General features: G+C 34.0%; 1 protein-coding gene across 1 annotated transcript; it reads right to left on the minus strand.

Moving 5' to 3' along the window:
• Positions 1 to 4,980: 4,980 nt before the first annotated feature.
• Positions 4,981 to 13,755, minus strand: LOC136235775 (carboxypeptidase SOL1). The gene is made up of 15 exons (XM_066025794.1): positions 13,548 to 13,755; positions 13,320 to 13,392; positions 13,084 to 13,179; positions 12,911 to 12,941; positions 12,735 to 12,791; positions 12,164 to 12,259; positions 11,480 to 11,602; positions 10,219 to 10,323; positions 9,834 to 9,880; positions 8,678 to 8,803; positions 8,464 to 8,566; positions 7,835 to 7,897; positions 7,581 to 7,664; positions 6,461 to 6,524; positions 4,981 to 5,464 (listed from the first exon to the last, which is right to left on the minus strand). Exons 1-15 carry the CDS (start codon positions 13,636 to 13,638, stop codon positions 5,169 to 5,171), a joined length of 1,455 nt encoding a protein of 484 aa, XP_065881866.1. The 5' UTR covers positions 13,639 to 13,755; the 3' UTR covers positions 4,981 to 5,168.
• Positions 13,756 to 14,693: the final 938 nt, after the last annotated feature.

The following is a 14,693-nucleotide window of genomic DNA, read 5'->3' on the forward strand; positions in this document are numbered from 1 at the left end:
TTTGCCATCCCGACACGCGGGCATGTGACTATCACGCCCCACCTTACGGTCGGGCATGATAGCCTCACGCCTCACCGTATGGTCGAGCGTGTGGCTATCACGTCCGCCCACACGGTGAGACGTGAGGCTATCACGCCCGACAGCAAGGTGGGGTGTGATAGCCACACGCCTGCGTGTCGGGAAGGCAAAAAAAAGCCTTCTCCCATCCAAAACCCCTGAAAGGACATTTTTATCCTTATGGGGCTAGGGGTGGGAATTCAAGGTTGGGTATAACAACACCTTTTTTCTATTGGGAATCCAAGCTTCAAAAAAATAGTACTATTCATTGAGACTCTTTCATTAGGAATCTTTCATTTTCCATACATCAATCCAAGATCCAAACTCTTCATGTAAGTATTATTTTCATTTTACATTCATAAATGTTTTTGGAACCATAGGTTTTGTATATTTGAAGTTAGTTTTGTGTATTGAACCTATATTTGGAGTTTTAAGATTTTTTCCGATAGCTTCGCGGTTTGCGATTTTACTTCGCAAAATTGCAAACTATGAAACCTTACGGTAGGGATGGCAATGGGACGGGAAAAAACCGAAAACCATGGGGATCCGAACCGGCAGGGTCGGAGAAAAACTGAAAATTTTAGGTGTGGGGCTGGGGGCGGGGGAAATTTTAGCCCCGAACATTAAAATTGGGCGGTGGTGGATATTACTATCCGCAAACCGCCTCCAAAAAAACGACCGTAAAATTCTCAAAAAATCCCCAAACAATAAAATAAAATAATATATATATATATATATATATATATCTAAGATAATTAGTATTTAAATATGATTAAAAAAATAATCAGTATTGTGATAAGTTAACTAATATTATTATTATAAAAAAAAATAAAAAAAAACTAATATTATTATCTACATTTATAACAATTTAATTTAGTTTTATTGCTACTCTTGGTATATCATATGTATTTAGATATATCAGTACTCAATGCTAAGTTTTTTTATTATATCAGTACTTTAATTTTGTTCTATTACTGCTCTAAAGTTATATTTTATAATTTCGTTTTATTACTGTTCTAAACTGATATTTTATACCAGTAACACGTGGCGAATTTTAAATTTGGGGATTAGGATTTGGGAAATTTTTTTAATTTTATTTGGAGATTGGGGATTTCCCGAAACCCGTGGAAAACCATGCGAGTGGGTGTGGGTGCAAAAAATCCTCGAACCTTTTTTTGGAGATTTCCCGAAACTGCCTCCAAAAATATTGGGGGCGGAATGGGGGATGCAAAACCGCCCCCGCCCCGCCCCGTTGCCACCCCTATCTTACAGGCTTCACAGATCATATAAAACCGCGAAGCCATAACATACACATATTTTTGGAACCGTTCAACTGCTAGCACGTCAGATGACTGAAAAACACAAAACCAATATACATTGAGCAACACATATTAGTTACATCCAAAGCACATATTACTTACGTAAACAAAACATATATACTTACATTAAAAATGTCTGCTGCTTCTTTAAAAGTTGGATTTTTGGAAGTTATCCATCTACTTGAGGAAGCACGCTCTTGTCTTTCCTCATATAGAATTAACGAGGCACACTCCATAGCTCAAGTATCCGAACCTATAAAACATTTCAATTCAAATCAATCCAGTTAAAATCTAACATCAAGTAGATCAAATAAATATATGAAGCATACCTGAAAAGCTTCTGATAGACCAACTAGCTGATATGGAATGGCCTTGTCATGGTACAACGCCTCAAATTTCTCCTTTCTGCTTTTAGCAGATACAGCTTATTGCAACGTCTTATACGTTTCCTCCCAAGCAAACACACCCCAAGGGAACTCATTAAACAGCTTCGGAAAATCAGTAAGGTCCATGATATTAGGATCAACCAAATGATTTGGATCGGTGGTGAATAGGAACCTATGTATAACGTACAACATAGCCATGAAGACCGCATCACCGTCTTCTTTATCTGTCCATTCTTTGCTTTCAAAGGTCTCATAGATTTTGTTTGTGAGTTAATCTCGGACTACCAGTACATATTTCTCAATCTGTTTGCCTTTTTATAACTACTCAATCGCTTCACAATTGGTGTCGGATCACTAAATCTCAATCCGGTGATGAGTCTGAATTCACGATCATCGAATTTGAGTTCAACCCCTTTGACGTTGAACCACATCTTTCTATGGTTTGGATTTTCTCGAGCAAATCTCTCTCATAAGGACCTCATGGCATAGAGACATGTATAACGTACACACATCCATATCCAACCAATGCCCAAAGCATGTCTTAAACATACCCAATTGTTTTGTTAGCAATCTGGTCTTCACTTTCTTCATCATTTCTCACTGTGATTGATATTTTTGTATTCAAGCTATAGGGATAGTTGAAAGTAATGCTTTTGGTACTATTATCACCTGATACCTTCTTCCTCTTCTTTGAATCAACCTTAGATGGATCAACCTTCAACAAAATCTAGCTCAAATTAGTCAAATAATGAAATAAAAAAGCTTCACAGTTCCCTTGTTTGCTTCACGGTTTTTAAAATCGCTAGGCAAATTAAGTATAATTCCTTTCACATATGCTCAAACCGCAAAGCAGAAGAGAAACTGCGAACTCGCAAATCACTCATAGCTTCGTGATTTTTGAGCATCTGCGAAGGGAAAACGAGTTCACAAATATGAGTTTGCTTCGCGGTTTTTCCTAATCTGCGAAAATTTGGCTTCGCATTTTACGAAAAACGTGAAGCAAACTCATATCTGCGAACTCGTTTTCTGTGCAAAATGAACTCTTCACTACTATTTTGAACTATTTTTAAGTTTCATTTTGCAAAATATAGCTATAAACTAACGAAAAAACATAACAAAAGTCTAAATCCTAAACCAAACTCTCAAAAACAGAAAAACGAGAAGAAAGAACCCTAAAACCAAGTCGAAATCGCATAAATTCAGTAGATACATACTTTCTTGCCGCCTTTTGCCATTGAAATCGAAGAGAATAAACTAAGAGGAAGAAAAATGGAGTTCGCATATGTTGAAAAGTACAAGGACTTCGAGTTCGCAAATGAAGAGAGGAAGAAGAAAGAAGAAAAATGATCTAAGTGTTTTATATATATATATATATATATATATATATATGAAGGCTATTATAGGTAATTCCTGAATGAAAAAGTCTAGATATGTAATGGGTTTAAATATGTAAATGCGCTTCCAATTTGGACAAGTTTTGTAATTTTTCCTATATATTGAGGACCTCATTAATGATTTTAATAGGTTAGGGAGCTAATTAACTTTTGAAGTATAGACTAAGGACCTAACTGAACTATAAACCAATAATTATATATATAAGACCTAATTAACTTATAAATTTCCATATGTTTATATATATTGTCCAAAGAGAATCCCAGAAAGCATCTTGGAAGTAGAGTGGGAGTCAGATGATAAGAGAGCTAAGAATCAAAGAAAAATGTCAAAGAAATCAAACTCAAAAGTGTTACAAATTGATTTTGGGAATATCCATAATTCTGAATTTGTTATTGATGTACAAAAGGTATAACTATGAAAAAGGTTGGACAAGAGAAGCAGCAGAAGAAGCAGAGAAAGTAGCAGCCATATCATGCTCTGGCCATTTTGGGTAAAGAATGCAGCGAGCAGTGCAGTTGTAGTAGCAGGATGGCATACGATGAGCTACACATTTAGTGATCAATCTTTCATTTCCAAACATCTCGAAAATGTTATCCGAAATCTACATGCAAAAGTAGGAAATGCTGTGACTCAAGGAAGATACATAGTTTTTGGAGCAGGCTCTACACAGCTTCTTAATGCTGCTGTTCACACGTTATCCCCTCATTACTTTACTTCCCCTGCCAATATTGTTGCTTCTATCCCCTTCTACCCGGTTCGTATTATCTTTTTTTCTTCCCTCTGATTGATTCATCGTTTCTCAAATTCTCGTTCCATGTTAAATCCTATCCTTGCAGGTTTATCAAATACAAACAGAATTCTTCCGGTCAATGGATTTCAGGTTTCAAGGGGACACTTCCTTATGGAAAAACAAGTCAAATGTGAGTCTGAATATGATTGTTCACCAGAGCAGAGATATAGTCATCATTTTCACTTTGCTTGCACAGTTGGGCTATTGTAAAGGATGAGGCAATCTATCAGAAAATGGCAAGCTATTTGAACTTGAACACTATAGGAGTTTCTCGGGAGAGTCAACTAAGAGCTCTAAAGCTCCTTAAGGTAGCTCTTGAAGAAGGCGAAAGCAACATATTTCAATTGGCACACCACACAATGAGAAAACGTTCGAAAAGATTGAATGAAATAATATCAAAGACAAACCGTTTCTCCCTCCAACAAATACCTCCTGAATATTGCACTTATTTAAAGAAAGTCAGGAATGCTTCACCAGGCATGGTAATTAACTCGGAGCTAAACCTTCTTAGCAATCCAGAGATTCTATAACCAGATTAGAAATTCATTTCAGCTTATGGATGGCTCAAGTGTGAGAGGGAACAAGACAGATTGTTATGCAGTGCTTAAAGCTGCTAATATTAATGGTCGTCGAGGAGCTGAATTTTCCGCTAGTGATCGCTATGTGCTTTCGCTAGTGATCGCTATGTGCGTCTCAGCCTCATCAGAAGCCAAGATGATATTGATTTATTGCTTGACAAGCTGAACCAGTTAGTATCCAAGTAAGATGATGGACTAAGGAGAATGTGGATCATGTCATCTTCATCCTAGTCTCCACAGGATAGTTATTGTTGGCTTTAAGGTCACAAATATGATTGTTTTACGATACCATTTAAGTAGACTATTTTTAGTCAAACGTACTGCATTTGTTTTAATTTTCAAGTAGCAGAGTTAATCATAAGATTTAAGTAGACTATTTTTAGTTAAACATACTGCATTTGTTTTAATTTTCAAGTAGCAGAGTTAATCATAAGATTCACACGGATGAAATATATATCTATCCATCAACGGTATAATACTATAAGTTCTGCTTCAAATATTAATTCATTGAAGACATGAAATAAATAGCAATTCCGATGAGAATACATGCGCCAACACAAATTAGCGGAAGCTTTACAAATCACAATGTGTATATTTGTGTATGAAGTAAATGGTTAGGTATGTACAAGTTACAGAGTACTGATCATACCTGACCTACCTTTTTTGGCATCTGTCTATGGTTTGAAAAGTTGAATTTCATTCTCCTTGTCAACATAAGATAGAGGAATACTAAGATCATAACCAAAATTATATAAATTTCAAAGTGAACCCCCCAGAAAACGTCATTACTGTTATTGCCATCACAGTTGCAATAATTAAAGCTTCTAAACCTCCCGTCACCTTCAACTTCTGGATCGAGAATAAAGTCTACAGTCGTGGCTGCTTCTCCTAATGAGATGCTTGTGGTCTTTGATTTGTATCCAGGCATGAAGGCCATGACTATGGACATTTTTCACAGGATAGTCAGAATTAACTTAGGAAGAGGATTAATAAATAAATTATCTAATACTAAAATTACAAGTATAATAAAAAAGAATGAGCTCGGGTACTACAACATATAATGTCATGGTACAAAATTTTAACCAAAAAAAGCAAAATCACAGGAAAACTAAATGGAATATGCATGCAACTTCAGAACTTTTCAAGAAAGTATTTATAGGTTTAACAATAGAAATATTCACAGTTTGAAGTTATAAATTAGTTTAAGTGTCTTCTGCCAATCAGTTGTTACCAATGGGAAATCCTTTCTTGTTTTAAATTGAAAATTGAGCAGATTGAATTTGCACCAATGAAACCATAAATTTGATACACAATAGACGAATATGAGATCTTTTTTTTAGATAATGAGGGGGGTTCTTCTATTCTATCCCTTTCATCTGTACTGACACAGATAGTGGAAATTTTTTTCCTTTCTTTTGTCCAAGTTCATGATCTAAGCAAGTCGCACATACACCCTAGTACATGTTCCTCGGCGCTGAGGACATCCCCCAAGAGCAGGGGATTTTGTAACATTTCTAATTGGCTGTATACACAAGCTGATAATATTGGAATCTAATAACTGTAAATTATGGTCAACTACAAATAGACGAAAATGCAGCAACAAGATTCATTAGTTACTATTTATAAGACTATCTAGAGGCTCTAAAGGATACCAGAAAAATCTACATTTACGATTCATGATATGAAGATTTATCTATTCCCCCAGTTACTTTAATAGTTTTGACAAGCATATAGCTGACCATCCAACTTGCAGTTAATAGCAAGTGTATTATATTTAGCATTTAATTTTCCAGATCCATGTCAAGTGTCAACTACTTTCAATAGATTGATTTCTTCCTACTTTCAAGTATATTATATTTAGCATTTAATTTTCCAGATCCATGTCAAGTGTCAACTACTTTCAATAGAGTGATTATCAGGAATAATATTAGATACCTTCATACGTCGCTCCAGGGGTAAGCATGCGATGATAGTCAGCAAACCCTCCGCCAGCTGTTATCTGTCAATTTGAGTAAAGGAGTTGCCAACGTCCGTGTTAGAAAGAAGCCATTTCGTCAAGCACAACTTTCCTTAGAAACAAACAAAAGAACATTTCTAGGAAATACAACTCAAAGGTTTCAGAAATTAGGTACAGAATTTTCAATTGGATATTTTACTAATGGTCATTGACTTGTGAATCGTCTGACTGATAATATATGTCAGACAAAAGAACATGGCTGTCTAGCAGACCATGCATTACATGCAGAAAATAAATTAAAAAGGTAAGTTATATCAAACTAATTCTAAGAGGATGTATAGATCAGACTATTTTCCATTCTGTTGGACATACTGTCAACTGCTGATGCACCTATTTTTAGTCGTAACAAATGTTGAAGTCATATTTATAACATTTTACTGCTTAAACAGTGCATCCAAGGGAAATGAACTGCAATCAAGAGATTTCATCTGTAGCACAAAGCGGCACAAATCACTCTACCAACTATGACCAATAATCTCAGATGGAAACAGATCCATTACAACAGTTAATGAATATAAGCAGCTGCAGTAGAAGATATTTGCAGTATACAAGTATCCATTCACATGCCAACAATTTTATAGATCCAATCGTTTACGGAGTATTCAGGAGCAATAATAGCTAGAACTTCTATCACCTACCGTAACTAAGCCCTGTATTTTCTGGGATGATAATAGGTCTAGATGTAAAATAGCAAACAGGTACTCCATGACATTTACTCGTTTGATGGTATATATCCCATCTTCACTACTGAGAATGAGAGATAGGAGGATAAATGATTCATGGTGGTACCGAAATCATCCATCAAATGAATATAGACCTAGAAGTTAAAGGCAGAAATAACTATTGAACTTAATGAGACTTCAAAAAAGAACAAGAATAAACTCCGCCTGTCTGGATGCCAAGTCAGCAATAGTAAGTCAAATGATATTCTTTTCCTTTTCCTCCATTCTGGTCAATTGACAGAAAGCCCCCCCTAGATCCTCTAAAATACTTGGAAATTTTGAAAAAGTAAAAATCAATGGTTGGTTTTGAACATACAGTGTAATTTATTCCTTTAACTATGATAGAACCCGGTAGTGGCCTCCCTCTATCAGATGAAAAGATCCTCCCATGCACTCCTGTCTTTAAGAGTACAAGTCAATAGATAAATTAGCAGACACTTAAAAAAAATAAAATAATGCAGAATAGTAGGCAGGGCATGTTTGAGAAATTCATTCCCTTGAACTTTAAAATAGAATACCTGATAATCACAATGATGCATATATAAATAGGCACAGACAAAGACATCCTACCTTGACAAGGCTGGCTACAAGGTTTAATAAACTCATTTTGTTGTATTCCCAAAGTACAGGAAGCTGTCCAGAAATACAGTAAAAGAAGTTCATCAGATAGATAGTTGCAAGATGGAATGGGAGGAACTATGTTGCACGGAAACTTTGATGTTGAAGCTTTTCCATGTTTTTCAGAAACATTTCAAAACGGAAACTCATAGGAACCATTTCAGATTATGCTTCTGTTATTTTAAGAAATTGGAAACTCGTTACTTAAAGTAAAATAGGTTTTGAGAAGCAGATGTACACACTAACGGATCCCTTAGTCAGTTCATCATCTTCCTTAAGCTTTCAAGTGCAAAAACTCATGTTTCCTTCTTATATAACTTTTATGGAATTATTTTTCATTTTAATATATAAAAAAATATATTAAAACGGCATACCTTATAGTTTTAAATTTTAAAAATATATCCTTATACTTTAATTATTTATGTTTTTCCCCCATGTTTCCATGCCCTGTATTTTGAACAAATACCATTTCTCGGTGTCCATTTTTTTCTGTGTCAGTTTCTGTCCATTTCCATGCAACATAGGGGAGCAAAATGTGAGAATGTGTTGACAGTTTAAAACAACTTGAATAGAATTCGAACCTCTTCAGCATTAGGCCATTTGTCGTCGCTAACCTCCAAGGTTAATTCAAAACAGCCAGCATTTATATAGTTCCAGTCTTGCATTCCTCCATATATTGGGTACCTGTTGCCATCTTTGACTTAGATATACCCATGGAGTACAGAAGCCTTAAAAAATCTTCATTTTAATAGTTTATCGAAGTATAATCTAAATAAGAAAGTCAATCTACCATACCATAATGCACCATTTGTAATTCCTCCAGGAAATTCTTTACTCAAAGACATGTTACGGTGAGAATGACTATATATACTTGCCATATGCCGGAAAGTATCATCATCAGGACACCCATAGTAACTTCTCCTGAAATTGTTTCACACCTTGAGAGAATCTAAGCGCATATAAGAGACAGAGTAACTGACAAAGTATAAATGATAAATATAAAATATTGGAAGGTAACTCGATAAAAATCTTTTTAACTTTCAGTTATCCCAAAACAATGAATCATGTGAGTCTGCAATACCTATAAAGCAAGAAACCTCATTTAGTTTGGTAAGCCATAAGTTTTCTAAATCTTATATGTCCATCAAGAAGCCAAAGTTGTGTATTATAAAGGAAACTTCCAAATTAAATCCCTTTTGGCACTTAGTAGAAACTATGCAATGATCAATTTCAAATCCCCTCTGGAAAACATACATAACAACCATGGCATGGTATTAATACTGTGTGAAGCCATTCAAAATATGTCCATCAACCAAATTATATAAATATAGCAACTATATGAAACTAAGTGGGAAGAGAATGTAAAGATGGATTGCCTAGTGGCAATTTAATATTTGTTTAAGTGATGGCAATTTAATATTTTTTTAAGTGATGGCAATTTAATATTTTTTTAAGTGATGGCAATTTAATATTCTTTTAAGTGATATAACTGCAAGACCGTAAGCCAAACTTCATGCACATAATCAATTTTAGCTTATCCTTTTAAATGGTCTAAATTTGCAGATATTCATATCAGCTTTCACAGAAAAAACTTTTACTACAAATTCACATAAATGATTAAGCTACTATATGCATGCCACAACTTAGGTCCATGAGACAAACTATCCAATAACAAACCCCTATGCATGCTATCGGCGGCTTCTCCATTACTTTCCTTCTGAATCGGATAGATTCATATCAAAAGAGGTTGACAAGAAGGGGTAACAAAGAATTCTTTCACTTCCATGAATTGGGAACTTTTGCTATAAACTGACAGTTTAAGGAATTCAAAACCACAAATTAAGAATTCATGCAAAACAATTGTCCTTCATAAACTGAACTAATCTGAGAAGAAGGTACAAGTTCAGATCTGTTCAATAAATTGGAAGACATCATGATAATTGACAATTACCTTTTATCATCTGTACCATCCCATGGATAATTTGCAACAAGTGCTCCCTGTGGATACAAATAGAGGGAGAGTTAAGAATTATCTACTTAGCAAGATTATATCCCAAATAATATGTTAACGAGCTATCCATTATAACATGTTTATAACTAGAACAAAAGACAAAGCATTCCCCGAAGAACAGCAAGTCTATGCTTCCTTATTTTCTATGAAATTTAAAACATAATTACAAAAATCTTGCTTAGGTAAAAAAAAATGGAAACAGAAATACACTTGTCAAGAATGTCTGTTAAATGATTTTATATCACTGCATCAGGAGCTAAAAGCAGTACCATTCATCATGGAAAGGAATTTATCTATTGATAGCATCTAGGAAATGAAGTCTTACCCCATGCAAACTGGCAGATGCTGTGAAACGTATCTCCCTCAACCAATTCATAATTGCTCTTGTCTCAGGTTGGCGCGCATTTATGTCATTATTCATGGGGAAAAACTGGCAATTTTTGTTTTGACAAATAGCTGTTTAATATCAGATATCAGAACAGCATAATACAACAATTAATCCTACAAACGAAATCTTTCAACAAGTTCAACCCTTAAATCAAACAAAGGAACTGATGGGAATATCTCAGGCCATGCAATATTCTGGGTTTAAAATGTTGAGTAAACAATTTAAGGCAATCTACACACATTTCAAGCATATAAAGGCTTGCAGCACAATAACCATCCTGATAGGAAATTTGAAATATCAATCTTAGCCTAAATAGGAAAGATAATACCCCAAATATTCTGAAAGATTTTACGAGAAACTACAATGTTTAATCAACTTGATAGAGAATTCTATATAGGTAGTAAGGGCAGTTAGGGAATATAATTGCACACGTGGAAGGTATCTTAGCTGGCTTTAGTTTCTTGCGGATGAAGGGTGCAAGAGGTGCAAGGGGGTTATATATTAGCTAGTAATGTGAAGGTAAAGGTAGCTTTTGAGAGTACTGTTAGTAATTTTGGCTATTAGTTTGGGCAGTAGAGTGTGCTCTACTTATTGGTAGTTTTGGGCAGTGTTCTTCTCTGCAGATTTTCCTTGCTGTTATCCATTTAGCTCTATGTTGTTTGCTATCTACACTTACAGACTATTTCTTTACTAAACTAAGTTTAAATGTTCTTTTCTTTGCTAGTCTAAATCTAGTTACCATTGCTGTTTGGTTGAGTTTTCTGCTTAATTCTTGATTGTTAGTGGTGAGTTTCTATCAAAATTTTACATGAATGTGTAAGCTAACTAGTCCACTTAAGCCACCATTTCATTTATCACCTTTCTGGTTTATCTTCTTTTTAAGCAATAGGAGTACAGGCATACAAATTTATGTGTATGCACTGAACAATTTGATACCTTACTAACATAATAATCATAAATTCCAAATAGTGTTCAGACATTGTAGGTTGATTCAAACATACTACTCTGTTAAGTGATTTACAATTTTATAACAATACGAGGATTTTGAAAATGCGAATAACATTTTGCAAACTCTAACAAGTCCAAAACATCGAATATGATTGCTCACCATAAAACAGTCTAATTTCTTACAGTTTTAGGACTCGGTCTGGAAGCAAAGGAAACTAAAAGAAACAAAAGAATAATTCCATTCAGATACCTGGTCTGGAAAATCCCGATTCAGATCAATATTTTTTGCATTATTACGTGTTCTCAATGAGAACCCATCTGGATTCATCGATGGAAGAATATGAAGATGGACATTTTCTACTATCAATCTAGCCTGTAAATAAACAATTCAAGATTTAAAGCAATACAAAATCTGTAGTCAAACATACCAATACTAGGAACTATTGACTGGAATTCACCTAAATAGACAAACATGAAACTGTGTATGGACTACTTTTAATTCAATAGAATCACTGGGTGAAAATATAATCTTGCAAAAGTATGTTTCTGAAATGAGGATATCCAACTAACAGAAGGAAGAAAAAAAGGCTCAGCAAAATACATGTAATGTAAAAATGGTTGCCTAACTAGATTCTTTATAAGTGTAAATGAAGTACTGCAAATGCAGACAGAAATTGCAGTACTTTAAAAAAAAAAACAAGTATATATATATATATATATATATATATATATATTTATATATTTATAATTTTATAAAAAAAAAGTGCCATAATCAAATTAGGAAAGTAAGGAATAAAAACATTGAAAAATGAATGCCAGCGAACCAAGATGAAGATGATTTAAACAAAGATGAAAAAGAAGATAAATATGGGAAAGGCGCATCAAAATAAAACATTAGAGACCCTTTACATGAGTTAAATAGAAAGGAACTTACCAAGGGATCTGTATTGTAGTTATTGCAAATCCAATTAGCAAGAAGTACTAGAAGTTCACGACCTACAGGTTCATCTCCATGCACATTTCCAATAAACTGCAAAATAGTGCAACCAGTCACCAAGTTGCTGAAATTTGTAATTGAATATGATGCAAACAAAAGTTGCAGTTCCAAGGGGATGCATTTCAAAATAAATGAATCTCCAAACTCAATTCACAACCAAAATATTTTCATTTGAATACAAATAGGAGAGAGAGAGAGAGAGAGAGAAAGGTATAATTAACACACGGAATCCTTGAACTTTTAACTTTATTTGAACTAAACAATTGAACAATTAGACCCAAATTGGCAAAGGAAGGTCTAGTAACTCATCCCAAAAATAATTCAACTTTCAAGAATTCCCCATGCGATAGTCCTAAAGTTTTACTTTTGCACCAGTATCAGTTCAAGATCCCTGGTGGCATCTTAAAAGAGTGAAGAGCCTGCTTTCAGTAAACAAAGAGTAGAAAGTAATTGAATAAATAAAAAGGGTTCCACACTTCTACTAGTGCTCCCATTGTCTATTATTCACCTTGAATGCAGGTTCAGGCTCTTCCTTCCCGGGCTTGTCAGAGATCTCTATAACCCACTACACTTGATAACATACAAAAAAAGAAAAGATTAGAAATACGTGAACACAAAAACATCAAATTATACACATGAAAATAAATTTATAAAAAAATAAAAATAACTTCAGCAAATCATTACCAGTGGAACTCCATTCACACTCTTCCCAATACTGATTTACCAAATCCAAGAATCCCTCAAAGAGGGAAACAAAGATCAAGTTAGCACAATCACCTTAACAAAACGTAAACAAAATCATTTTAAGTAAAGTTGCCGAAATGCACAAATATATATACATCATTTATAGTAATCACCTGTATATCCTAGAAATGTTACTGCATCTTTGCCCAAATTCTTTCACAGCCTTTTCAAGATCGGAGTTAGTCATGTATCCATGACCCTTATCAACACTACCGCACAAAAAAAAATATTAGACATTTCAATGCTACTGTTAACATCATTATCATCATCATGCACATTACAGAAGTATGAATCCGAAAAATGAATAAATCAATCAATCAAGGAATATGAATAATAAGCGAATCATTACCTTCCATTAGATTTCTTATCCACGCCTAGAAAACGCCTCGAGAAATCTCCATAATTACCACCATTGTTAACACCTACATCAAAAATAATAAAATAAACAGAAAAAATCAAATTATAGACATCATTCATCGTTTTAGTAAAAAAAAAAAAACTAAGGATAACATATAATCAGCTACTAAGCCTAAATAAATAATAAGATAAGTACAAAGTCATAAGTGAATACATGTACCTGAAGGGGGAGAAGTACTTTCTCCGCCTCTAGCGATGGAAGAGGGAAGGAAAGGGAAGAAAACAAGGAAGACGAGCGAAAAGACTTTCATTTGTAATTGAAGAATAATAATTAAGTTAGAATTGGCTTGAGCTCCGTTCTTGTTTCAGGTGAGAATCGTATTCTGGAATCAGCGGGTTCTTTTTTGATCCACTTTCATGTTTGCTGCTCTCTGATTTGAACGTTGAAAAATAGGAAGGAAAGAAAGACGAAGATGGCACATGCAATGATCACGTGACTCAGGGATGACGGGCCGAGGCCCAAGCAAGCTAGTACAATTGGGCTTCTAAATTGCATAATTTGGTTGAAAAGGCTTAGAGATTTCACCTAAACACCATAACAAAAAACAACCCTACCATTCCTAAAATACATATACACCAAAAATATCCTAAACATAAAATCAAAAGCAATATATTCCTCCTCAACAAAAAAAAAAAAAAAAATCCCCAACCTTCATAAAATATCAAAAAATCGTTTATAAGGAAATTCAACTCATTTTCATTTCATAATAGAATTACAACTACATACAATTTTTCTTTCGTTTTTTCATAGAACCACTACACTTGCCATTTATATATATATTCAACATCATCTATTATATTAACTAAAGTTTTCACTTCAGATTCCTCAAGACGAGAAGATGCTTCATCATTATTAAAAAGAAATTAAAATCAACTTTTTTTATTAAATGGTTGTCTAAATAATAATAACCAAATGACAAAAAACAACAAAGTGTTTATAAATAAGTACTTTCATGTCATGTGCGGCAAATAGTTGAGAGAAAGAAAATTATTACTTAGGAAATAAAGAAACCATAAACGAAATATAAATCAAATTGAAAGAAATCTGGAGAAATTAATAGTCAATTAAAAGTTTGAATACTAAATATTAAAAATGTTAAACTTTCCAACATTATTAAATTGAGAAGTTATATGACTCTTTAAAGATATGAATATATGAAGTACTCATCTCTTTTTGAGGTAATCATTTAGGATGAGTTAGGTATTTGTTTATATGGTATTAGAGTCGGGATTCATTAACATTCCACAGATCTTTGTTTACAGAAAATAATAACCACCCAAAAGAAACGGAAAAGAATTTCAAAAG

The sequence above is a fragment of the Euphorbia lathyris genome, chromosome 7 (genome assembly GCF_963576675.1).
Source record: "Euphorbia lathyris chromosome 7, ddEupLath1.1, whole genome shotgun sequence".
Classification (NCBI taxonomy): domain Eukaryota; kingdom Viridiplantae; phylum Streptophyta; class Magnoliopsida; order Malpighiales; family Euphorbiaceae; genus Euphorbia; species Euphorbia lathyris.

Coding starts and splice junctions, on each gene's coding strand:
- LOC136235775 (XM_066025794.1), bottom strand. CDS start 13,638: ATGAAAGTCTTTTCGCTCGTCTTCCTTGTTTTCTTCCCTTTCCTTCCC. Junction 13,180..13,319: donor GATAAGAAATCTAATGGAAG/GTAATGATTCGC, acceptor TTTGTGCGGTAG/TGTTGATAAGGGTCATGGAT. Junction 8,567..8,677: donor ATTACAAATGGTGCATTATG/GTATGGTAGATT, acceptor AGATGGCAACAG/GTACCCAATATATGGAGGAA.